The 12749-nt window shown below is 31.2% G+C and overlaps 1 protein-coding gene and 2 non-coding genes across 3 annotated transcripts; 2 read left to right on the top strand and 1 right to left on the bottom strand.

Annotated features, from left to right (window-relative positions):
• The first annotated feature begins 3002 nt into the window (after positions 1-3002).
• On the top strand, positions 3003-6754 carry LOC123224945 (glucomannan 4-beta-mannosyltransferase 2-like). Its single transcript, XM_044648736.1, has 9 exons — positions 3003-3599; positions 3683-3781; positions 3853-4105; positions 4835-4945; positions 5039-5175; positions 5252-5365; positions 5447-5646; positions 5748-5963; positions 6348-6754. Exons 1-9 carry the CDS (start codon positions 3270-3272, stop codon positions 6499-6501), a joined length of 1614 nt encoding a protein of 537 aa, XP_044504671.1. The 5' UTR covers positions 3003-3269; the 3' UTR covers positions 6502-6754.
• A 4966-nt stretch (positions 6755-11720) lies between these two features.
• On the top strand, positions 11721-11792 carry TRNAG-UCC. The gene has a single exon. It is a non-coding gene; the product is annotated as a tRNA-Gly (tRNA).
• A 61-nt stretch (positions 11793-11853) lies between these two features.
• On the bottom strand, positions 11854-11936 carry TRNAL-UAA. Its single transcript has one exon. It is a non-coding gene; the product is annotated as a tRNA-Leu (tRNA).
• Between the last annotated feature and the right edge of the window lie 813 nt (positions 11937-12749).

The following is a 12749-nucleotide window of genomic DNA, read 5'->3' as shown; positions in this document are numbered from 1 at the left end:
GTCATCATCTAAAGCCCAGTCTCTCTCCCTCCTGACGTTGAGTGTTGTTGAGCAATAATCCAATAACAGAATTAATGAATGATAATTCATTAATTTGCAATTATCGAACAAGTAAATGTGTGTATCTATATTTATATCTATCTATCTATAAAAATATATATTAATTGCTTGAAGAAAATTTATTTTCAATCATCAGAAAATAAAAAATTTATTGAATAAATTCATAAGGAATCTAGTTTTGCTTCTTTATAATTATTAGAAAATATATGAAAAGTAAACCCCTTGATAGCAAAAATGGAGAACATATACATATTGATCCAGAAGGATTGTCGGCAAGATACTTGTCTCCACTCCTCGTTCTCTCGAACAAGGCCAAACTTTTCATGCATGATGACTCCATGATACGTGACATATTTTGGAGTAGAGCTTCTTTGTGGCTGCTGCTTACTTTGACCACAAACTTTAATCAGCTTTTAGGGACTAAAAGGTTTTTCCATTACTGTTTTATAATAATAGGGTTAGTGATGGTGAAGACAACAAATAAAGAAAAAAAATAATTAAAGGACTTATGGAAGAATCAAACATGCATGATCCTCATAAAATAAAAATATAATATATAGGTTCAATTAAGAGGGAAATGTCTTCGTTTTGAGCTTGAGTTTACCCTTTCTTAAAATAAAATGTCACCTAAACTCTTAAAATTTGGGCTCCTATCAATCATACATTTTATGATTTCAAAAATATCACATACATATACTTCTTATGATTCTCGCACCAAATTAGAAATCCCATATATACCCTCGATCGATAGCCCTAAAAATAAAACCAAGTCAACAGTTAAAACTATCTTATTGTTAATGATTGTTGAGCATCTTTGAAAGTTTAAAGTTTGCCTAGTTGAAACAAAAACTTGTGCGAAATATTTGATTTTGTCATGTTGGATCTCTTTCTTTGCCGGCATGTGCTTTTTATTTTCTAGCTAAAAAGTGTTTTTCTAACCAAGAAAAGAGTACAAAAAAGGGAACAATAATAACGCTAATTGATGGTTATTTCCCACCCAAATGTTTGAAGAAATGACAAATTCACAACTTTTAAACTTGGAAAAACCAATTTCTAGACATTGAATGAAATCATGGAATCCACCCTCATAAGCTACCAAAATCATTATAGCTCTAAAAGAATCTTTGGTGCATAGTCTTACTTTAAAATTGGTAGATTTGACACTAAAATTGTTATAATTTTAACAATAAAATTATGTGTACCCACTTAAAGTATACAAATATGTATACACTTATATGTATCATTACATGATTAAGTGATTTTGAATTAAAGATAAAATAACACACGGTCATGCGATAATAAATATAAGTGTACATATAATTTTATACCCAAAACAAATATATATAATATTACTTTAATTCTAAATATATGTATTTATATTTTCATTTCATCTTTTTTAATTTTGGTTGGTTTAACCCTGACTTATCACCAAAGAATATTAATTGGTAATATAGTAAGTCAATTACAATTTACAAGTTTTGTTTGAGTATAAAAATGCCATGCCTGGTGGAGTGGCAGCATCTGCGGAGTGATTGATTGTAAGGCAAACAATTACAAAAACTGTTTGGTTTCAATTCAATTCCCTCTTTAATTAGAAAAAAAAAACAGAAGGAAATATTCTTCTCTCTAAATAGCCTCATAAATGCTAGCACTGATTCTTTGAGAAGAATCTTTTATTATTATTAGAAAAATAATAAATATTAATTCTGGTAATTGAGGCTTAATATGTTATTTAATTATTGCTAATTAATTCTCCATTTATCATTTTGTAGACTTTTCTGATGGATTCAACTAAACCAATTTCTTTTCAAACTCACCCAAAATGGGGATTTAAATTTTGAAAATAAATTCATTAATTGAAAGTTTAAATGACAAAAATAATGTTAAATCTTTACTAAATTTTAATAGTTTTATTTTTAATTATGTAATGTACTTAATAAGTTTATGGGAATTTTTTAACATTATTAATGGCATGGGAACAGAAACAATGACCAAGAAATTGAATATTTTTTAAAAGTATATATATATATATATATATACACACACACGATTAAATATTTTTAAATTAAAAATAAAATAATTTATAATAATACGATGATTTATTATTTATGTACTAAATTACACATTTAAAACTATAGATTCAAATTTGTATACAACTATACACATAACATTGTTCTTTTAATAAATTAAGTAAAAAAATTAGACTAAATAACAATGTTATATGCATATTTTTTTAGTACATAGATGATATATTATTATATAATTAAGTATTATTTAATTTTTGATTTAAAATCATATAATCATATGATAACACATCACATATATATCTAATTGTATATTCAAAAATATATATATATAGTTTTATTGTGAACCAAAATATAAAATAATAAAATACAATCTATATATAGTAATTAGTTTATCTTTAAGAGTAATATAATGTATATTTAAAATGAGTATCAAATTAAATATTATATCATTTTATCTTTAATTCAAAATCATTTAATCTTATAATAATGTCTGCATCTCATTTCATCATTTTTTAAGTTAAACTGAAAAAATCTAATTAAAATTTATTTATAGTGAACTAAGAAATATATAAATAATTTATAATAAATTACATAGTAAAAAATCGAGTTAAATTAGGAAATAGGCATGTTTATTTGGACAGGATTAAATACAGAATAGTAATAAATTTAAAATTGTATCTCCTAAGGAATTTATTCCTGGATTTTTTAAATTCCTTTGGATATTCTTTTCTTTCTACCAGATCATAAAAAGCCATTGATTTAAAAATAATAATTTAATATTCTATCAAATCCGCCTGTCACGTTTGATTTATTATAATTATCTATAATTTTGTAATTATAGTGTAAAAATAACGTTTCAGATTTACAACAACTAAATTCAACAAAACTGGCTATAAAATGACCTCTGTTCTCACTCTCTTACACTTCTCAGAACCCACCAGCATTTCACGTTCTCTCATTCTCTCTCCATGGCGGCTCAATAATCCTTCTTTGTCTATTCCTCATTGTGATATAGAAGATACAGAAGATTTTTACTGCCTTTGAGTTCTTTACCTTAACTGGTTAAAGGAGAGATAACAGAGAGAACAAATAAAGCTTCCATTTGATTCTGAGTTTTGCTGTCAACAACTACATTTTGAACCCAAAATCCATTCTTTTGTATTCTGTTTTAACTAAAAGCAAATGGCTGAAATTTCACCGAAATTTTTTATACCGGAGTCACTGCAGGTATCAAGAGAAGATGTTGCAAGCCAAATTGGGTTGATGTGGGAGCTAATCAAAGCGCCACTTATTGTGCCTTTGTTGCGAGTTGGTGTTTACATATGTTTACTCATGTCGCTGATGCTTTTCATGGAAAGAGTTTACATGGGTATTGTTATAATTCTCGTTAAGCTTTTCTGGAAAAAACCTGGAAAGCGTTACAACTGGGAAGCCATTGAAGATGATGAAGAGTTGGGCAGCACAAATTTCCCTGTTGTTCTTGTTCAAATCCCAATGTTCAACGAAAGAGAGGTAAAGTTTGTGTTGTTAGTATTTTATTCATCAATCTTGTATAATCAGAAAGGCGACGCCTAATACAAGTTTCCTTCCTGCAGGTTTACAAATTGTCCATTGGCGCCGCCTGTGGGCTTTCTTGGCCGTCCAATCGTCTCGTGATCCAAGTTCTCGATGATTCAACTGACGCCACCATCAAGGTAAACTCAAATTTTACTTCCTGCATTTACAGCTACAAATTACAGCCCTGACATAACTACAACTCTTGCAGGAAATGGTGGAGCAAGAATGTATAAAATGGTCTGAAAAAGGCATAAACATTAGGTATCAAATTAGGGAAAATCGTGGAGGCTACAAAGCTGGTGCTCTTAAAGAAGGTCTTAAGCGAAGCTACGTTAAACACTGTGAATTCGTCGCCATTTTCGACGCCGATTTCCAGCCGGCGCCGGACTTTCTCCGACGTGCCATACCGTTTCTAACCAATAATCCAGACATTGCTCTCGTTCAAGCTCGTTGGAGATTTGGTAAGTTAATTATTTCTAATTAATTTATTTTAACCATTAATTAGCCTCATTAAATGGCCTCATTTTATTTATTAAAGTGTCGGTGGTACCGGTACAGCAGTACTGTAATATTTTTGTTGTTTTTATGAAAAATAAAAAATATAATACTTTTAATAATTCGTTGGGTTTTCGTCGGCGGATTTTGTTGCAAAGTGCATGAGGTGAAACCCACCAATCACCATGTGGGGACCATCTTGATGTTGACTTTTGATGATTGCTGACCGTTGATTACAGCTGTGAGACCCACCTTAGCAAATCCCACTACTCGTAAGCAAACAAAAATTCTATTAGGTGATTAAGATTTTAATATTAATTATGGATTCGAACGATATCTTTGTCTGAATTCCTAATTAATTTTAATTTACTTTTTTATTAATAATATTCTTCTCCATTTATTTTAATTTCCTTGTTAACAGCATTATTAATTTATTTTTTTCATATTAAAAGAAAATGATAGGTTACCGACCCATACTTATATATATATATATATATATATATTTGGAAATAAAATATTTAAAGAAATAAATAAAATTCAGTTAGATTGAATATCATTTCTCCCTTGCGCTTCCAATGACGTGGCATTTTTTCTTTGGGTCACGTGACGGCTACAACTTACTTAAGAAATTTGATTAGGACAAACAATTAACTTAATTAGTGGATTATTAAGTGAGTAATTTTGATTAATTGCAGTAAATGCTGATGAATGCCTGTTGACAAGGATGCAAGAAATGTCATTGGACTATCATTTTACAGTGGAGCAAGAAGTGGGTTCTGCAACTCACGCTTTCTTCGGTTTCAATGGTAAATAAATAACCCAGTTGAAGAAATACAAATGATTGAATTTAAGCTTACTCAATTTGATTTAAACACAAAATGCACTTGACAATTCTGCAGGAACTGCTGGTGTATGGAGAATCGCTGCCATTAACGAAGCAGGTGGATGGAAGGACAGAACGACTGTGGAGGATATGGACCTTGCAGTTCGAGCTAGTCTCAAGGGTTGGAAATTTGTGTATCTTGGTGATTTACAGGTAATTAAATTTAACAAATTATTCCTTTTGTTTATCTACCTTAGTTGTTTCATTTGTCATTGATGTTGTATGATAGGTGAAAAGTGAACTTCCAAGTACATTCAAAGCCTTCAGATTCCAGCAGCACCGTTGGTCTTGTGGCCCTGCTAATCTGTTCAGGAAAATGGTGATGGAGATTGTTAGAAACAAGGTTAGCGACTTTAAGATTTATAAGAATGGTGATTTTGGACAATGTTTGAACTATGTTTTCACTGATTTTTTAATGTTGCAGAAAGTTAGATTCTGGAAGAAAGTGTATGTTATCTACAGTTTCTTCTTCGTCCGAAAGATTATTGCCCATATGGTCACTTTTTCCTTTTACTGTGTGGTGCTTCCGCTTACCATTTTGATTCCTGAAGTTGAAGTTCCACTTTGGGGTTCTGTTTACATTCCTTCCATTATCACAATTCTTAATTCGGTTGGAACTCCAAGGTCTAGTATACTAATCAATAATGATCATCTTACACAATCATCTTACACAATAAAGTATTTTTGTGTTAACAAAGAAGCTATAATCTTCCCAAATAGTGCAGGTCGATTCACCTGTTGTTTTACTGGATTCTTTTCGAGAATGTGATGTCTCTGCATCGAACTAAGGCCACATTAATTGGTCTGCTTGAAGCTGGAAGGGCAAATGAATGGGTTGTCACAGAAAAACTGGGAAATGCTCTGAAGAATAAGGCAGCAGAAGCCAAGAACAAAACAAACACCAAACTAGTCAAAAAACCTCGATTCAAGATTGCAGATAGGTAAGTCATCAATTTTTTAACTGTTAACTTCATAAACATAATAATTGGGGTTCATAAATTTCAAGTTATTAAAGAATTAGCCACTCAATCGATGCCTCATATATAATGTTTGTTTACTGTAGACTTTGGGAATGTGACCAAATCCCACAATCATAGTAGTTGGAAATCTTTATAAATCAGCATATTAACATATTGAACACAACAAAAAGCCAGAGATTGTAATGGTTTAAATGGCAGAAATATACGGCTGCTTGCTGCCCAACTAATTTATGACAAGACTTGTTTAAGAACTTAAACGTTTATTTTAGAGAATTGAGAATAAATAAGATTAGGGTTTAGTGAATGGTTTGGCTAACCTGCATTTTCTTCATTGTTCTTCAACAGATTAAACACTTTGGAGCTTGGGTTTGCAGTGTTCCTCTTCTTCTGCGGATGCTATGATTATGTCCATGGGAAGAACCATTACTATATATACCTTTTCCTCCAAACCATTACCTTCGTCATCACAGGATTAGGCTATGTCGGCACAATCGTCTAGCGGCAGTATCTCCCAATAAGTTTCATATCTGCACTGACACAAGCCTCTTAGTGTTTTTCATGCCATGTCCATGTGTTTTTTTCATTCTTTACGACCAAATATATGTATAAGTAGGGTTCTGTCAACAACATTAATTGCAAGTATTACAGCTAAAACCTAAAGAAAAGGGTTAAGCAACATGTTTTGGCACACAAAGATCATGCCATGCCTTAAAAATAATAACAATAAAAAATTCAAGTTAGTTCTCTGTGAATGAAGAAGTTACAGAAGAAATGCTGCCACTAATTGAACTCATTATATTGAGTGAAACAACATATGGTAGAGAAAATAGTGAGAAACTGTTGTTTTTATTTCATTGGATTGCTTGTAATTCTTGAGAGTTTTGTCATTTCTGTCTGAATTTTTTTATTTCATTGGTTAGTTTCTGAGGAAAACAGGTTATCGATCAAAAATTTGTTTTTCATTTTTTCTAATTTCCTTTCTCTGGATTATACCATCTCTTTGAATAAACAAACTTGAATGAGATAAGAGTTTGCAGGCTGTCAATGCTTCCTTTGTGGTCCCTCGTTTTACTGAACCCAGCACTTGCTTCTGACATTTCAGCAATAAATGAAGTTTCCCCAATCATTCAAATATGCCATTTTGTAATTACAGTATTGAATATAAAACACAACAGTCCCATTTGTCTTTCTCATTGTTGAAGCTGATAATTAATTTCCCATTTACGGTTCTCTGTGCAATAATTTCGTCAGGAGTTTCTGGGCACAATCCCTCATTAGCAGGACAATTAACACAATCATAATTAGTGGTGCTGATAAACAAGCATAATCCCTCAAGCTTACTAATCTTTAAACTAGAAACGATTTTGAAAGTAGACAAAGGGGAACTTCCTGTTACTTTTCATGCCCAGTTCCAATCATTTGCAGCTTTGTTACATAAACTTTTGTGTCACTACAAAGTAATATATATATATATATAATATATATATGCTTAACAGTTTAGAAATATTTTAGAATCCTTAATGTAACTAACCAAAAAGATTACTCTCTTAAATGATAGTTTCTTCTAGTTGAAGTTTCATTTTCTATCTTATTTTTCATCTTAACCAATGAAACAGAAAGAGAATATTGTCCAATGGGGATGCATTAATGATATAAATACATTTAATAAAGAGTAATAATGTTTCTTTGAGTGTTTTGGGAGGGCCTACAAGGGTTCTATCTAATTTTATTTGGAAAGACTATTTATAAAAAGTTACATTAAATTAAACGAATTATATTTTAATGTTAAGTAAATAATATGGAAACTTCCAAAACAAGTTTGGGTAGATATAGAGAAGGAAGAAAGTGGCTTAAACAATGTGCCCATGAATTGCTTTGCTTATTGCAATAATATCATGAAAAGTTCAATGCTCCACTTCCATTACATTATTTTTTAGCATTTAATTTTGCCCTTTACCGTATATTTAGTTTAGTAGCCATTCTTGGACATTAAGGTAAAGGATTGGGACATAACGAGAGGTTGTGGCCAGTGCCAGCCACTAGAGATGACAATGGGAAAGAGATCTCAATCATCATTCCTTCCTTACAGAGGATATCAATTTATATCCTTATTATAGAGATGACAAGTATTTTGTACCCCCTTTATGCAAAAATAAATCTTCTATCCGTTTTTGTAGGAAAAAAATCCCCTTTTTGTATCCACGGGAAAAAATCCTCTTTCCATATCTTCTAAATATAACATAAATATGTTAAATAATAAAATTAAGTAAAATTAAAACTAATCCACTATTTTAAATATTACAAATATCATATATTAATCATTTTAATATATACAATAAAAATATAAATAAATTTGAAAAATATAAATGACTAAAACTATAAATATATGTTAGTATTTTAAATAAAAATATTAATATAAAGAGATATGGATGGAAACGGGTATAGAGGTGAGGCAGAGAGGGGACATATGTCTTGTCCCCGATTATAAGAATTTTTTTCGTTCTCATCTCTATTGCGATAGAGAATCCTCTCACTATTAGGGTTGAGATCTTTAAATTCAAATCAAAATTACCATTTCTACCAACCATTCGGGACAAAAATTTTAACTCTACAATAATGTGGCATTTTAAATGCAGCCACCAACATTGCGATCTTGCTGCTGCCATATATTAATGCAGCTTCTCATTTAAATACCCCCCTTGCCCAGGAAGCACCACTTTGATGCGCCCACAGAGAAATAGAACGAAAAGATTGACTGACAAGAACAAACTTAAAAAGCGCGTGAATTATTTCACTTGAAAGAAAACTTTTCATTATTGGAGAGGATGAAAATGTTAGGCAGCCATTTATTTTCACTTTGTGGGACAAATTTTGATTAGTTTTTTAGGTGATTTGTTTAGTTAAACTTCCTTTGCGTTTACTTTACTTACACAACACTGCAGTAAAAGTCTAAAAACGTCACTCATCCCCATGAAAGATTATGAGTATCCAAGGTTGCTTAGTTGTTGAATTCATGGTGATATTTATATAAAAAATATATAAAGGGTATTGGATGTTTCTGCAATTTGGTCCACAATCTTCTCACAAGTCACAGGCGACACAAAGAACTGCAGGCCACATGCAATGTGGTCTTCTAGGACGTTTGTTCATATCTTTCACCTCATGAAGTATCATCACTTTCATTTATTTTATATTGACATTATTGTCACTTGTAAGTTTCCGTTGTGGACCTTTTTTGTACAATACAAACAGAATTTATTATCTTGAAGAGTGTGTGTGCGTGTGCGTGTGTTCTTCATTGAAATTTGATAAGGTTTTGCCTGGGAGAATCTAGTTGACTGCTTATAGTGTTTGGTTGTAGAAGAAGTGACAAAATTTGGAAGGAACACAAACAAAGAAAATGTTGTTTTTGTTAATTGAGTTATAACTTTAATGAAACTACAGTTTACATTAACCCTCTATTTATATGTTTCTCGGAAAAATATTTTAAAATTATATAATATTGTTTTATGTGACAATTAAACTCATAGGTGTAACATTTAGGATATCACTAATAAGTGATAAATTATAGAAAAAGCGATTAAATACACTATTAATCCATCAATCATTTAAAAACACAGATAAAAGTGTTATCATTCAATACAGCGAGAAGAACTTCATACACTAGTATATTTCCTTTCATTCATAAGATTTTTTTCGTAATAAAATTTGTGTATATAAAGAAAAACACTAAAAATTGCACTTACCTTTAGTACCCTCTTGTACTTTGAATTATGTTTAATTAGTCACTAATATAGCATATAACAAAGTTATTTTAATTATTATAATTGCCAATATAATTACCCAAATTGGTGAATAAAAGTTCACATTAGCAAATATTAATGCCCAAACACCTGTACCTTTATTCAGCCACTTAGTAGTGTGTCCTGTCACCATTTTTTTTTCTTTCATTTTTTATCCTCTTTGTTCTTACCTAGGGTTAGGGCTAAACTCAAATCGAATCTATTTGAGCTCAAGTTATTCATCAAATTTTTTAATTAAAAATTTTGATACAAAATAACATTGTTTTAATCAACATATATTAAAATGATGTCGTTTTAATAACGAAAAACGAATCGAATCAAATTCGAACTAAGTTTGAGCTTGGCTTTCACGAGCTAAACTGAGTTGAACTCGAGCTTAGCTCGACTGAAATCTAGCGTTATGTAGGGTTCGAGCCATGCAGTAAAACATTGAAAAGAACAAACCAAATTCCGCTACTATAGCTGTGTGTTGTCAACTTTCCAATTATAATAAGCTTGAAGGAAAAAATGAAAAAAGTTGTTCAAAAGAATTATTTGAGGGAGGATTAAAAAGGGTTAGTTGACAAGTCTTCTCATATATATACATATATCTGTCTTGTTCTAAGCGTTTACAACTGTCTTAGAGACTTTGTCTTGTATACTTTGTTTACTTAGACAGATCAAATCCATAAATTGATGCATCCATCTCTCTTTCTCTCACCGCCCATAACTGTTGGAGCATCTTTCTATTATTCCTGCAGCATCTATGCAAAACCCCCACATGGAAAGACCTCATAACTGTTGCCAATTTTTTTTTCCATGTGAAGCCGACTACTCAGCCCGAACCAATTGTTATGAGGTACCTTTTCTTTCGTCAATTATTTTGGCTAACATTTCATACAAGAAGAATAATTTATGTCACTTATAAGTTTGCCGTGTAAAATTGATGTGATGGGTATGTAAAATTTTACTCCTTTGTCACATTTCAATGTTAGTATTGTAGTGGATTTAGGCGTTCGACCAATTTATCTTTCGTTGGGCTTCTGGAATGGTCTTTAATATACAAGGAAATATCCCTTCAAACTAATAGCAATTAACAATCCAAACTTTGAAACAATATTTTGTACGAAGTGAAAACTGAATAACCTGTGTTTTTCCTTAACTTGTACGAGTAAATATCCATCCTACTTTTATAATTAAGTAAGATTATATATACACATTTTGAGTATATAAAATAAATATACAGATAATATATCTTCACTATTCATACACACTTTAAGAAATGCAATTCACGTATCCCTTCACATCTAATGTAATTAAACCGTCTGATAACTTAAACTTCATCTCCAAATTTAGAGAAGTACAATTGAAAAGATAAAAATATGAGTTGTTAGGTAAATCACTTATGCGGGCAAACATATAGTAAATACACAATTTATTGAAAAAATTATTGACAATATGAGGAGTGGGTGATCAAGGTCAACTCCTCTCTCTGAGAGTGTAAAATTTGTATGTGAATAGAGAAATGACATCTCATATTCATGAAAATATTTGTAATAGAAAAGCTAATGACTATAATCAAGATCTATCACAATCAATGTAGATAACTTTTTGTATTGTTCAATTATCTCTAAAGTCTTCATTTTCCCCTCCTCTTTCTCACTCTCCATCCTTTTTAAATAGTCGTCTCTCTTGAAAATGTCATTTCAATTGAAATCATAGTGATCGCCAATTTAAAAAAACATTTATGAATGTTGGGGTGGGTTTTGCTTATATGATTAAAATTAATTATCAAAATAAATAAAATCTAAAAAATAAACGGTCTGGGAAATTCATCTATGATGTAATGCATGCTTCATTATTTATGTAAATGAATTTCTTTAACTTCAGAATACAAGAGATTTGAATTTTAAGGAATAGACGCGCATCAGAAATTGCGTCTGTAGTCCAACGGTTAGGATAATTGCCTTCCAAGCAATAGATCCGGGATCGACTTCCGGCAGACGCAATGATAATTCTTATTTATTAATCTTACTAATAATATAAAAAATGTATTAAAATTTTGAAAATGGTGGCTGTGGGGTTCGAACCCACGCGTACTTATGTACAGAAGATCTTAAGTCTTCCCCCTTAACCTCTCGGGCAAACCACCTATCTGTACCTTTTGCTTATTAAAAAAAGGAAAAAGAATATGTAGTATTATACAAAGAATCAACCAACCCCTGAAGAAATCGTTAAATATAATGGGACCCAAATTTCTAAAATATTGTAAACCCCGGGATTATTTTAGAGCATATGGAAGGTAGGCACAGTTATGTTGTTTTTAACCTTTTACTGTGTTTTGCCTTTTCTTATTACTTCGAAGCTAGTTGATTGTGTGCATCACTGCTTATGTTGGCTTTTCAAGTGGCACTTAGTACCCATTGTTATCTATCAGCTTAATTGTAGCCTTTTTCCCCACCAAATTTTCTCCTCATACTGGTTTCTTCCATCTCAAGTTTTTGTCAGCCTAGTTCCGCTTACCTTCACAATTATTTTTTCCGAAACTCATGCTTTAGAATTTTTCTTTTTAAAATGACTAGATTCTACTGATTTCACTCATGTCAAACTGTTGATTGGGGTAGTATTTCACTGTACACTTGCTAGCTTTTGAAGATGTTTATACTGGAGTTGATAGGCACTGGGCATTTTATTGAAGATCTTAGAATTTATGGCCACTCAATGCTGTAGCGAAGCCTTAGTTCCGATATATTTTCTGCAAGTATGTAGCAATAAAAAGGATTACATTTTTTCTGTCCTCGAATGTGTACATGTGTGTTCATGAATTTTACGATCGGGTATCTCTGACCAGCATACATCCAAGACTGCAAAAGATGAGATTTCTTGAATCTCCATTGGGTTTTGCTTTCCTTAACCATCTTATTTGTTGTTTAAATTGTAAATGAATTTTAGTATAGTTCTTACA

This window comes from Mangifera indica, chromosome 9 (assembly GCF_011075055.1).
Source record: "Mangifera indica cultivar Alphonso chromosome 9, CATAS_Mindica_2.1, whole genome shotgun sequence".
Classification (NCBI taxonomy): Eukaryota; Viridiplantae; Streptophyta; class Magnoliopsida; order Sapindales; family Anacardiaceae; genus Mangifera; species Mangifera indica.
Note: the sequence above shows the minus strand (reverse complement) of the source record. Positions and strands in the feature narration are given on the sequence as shown.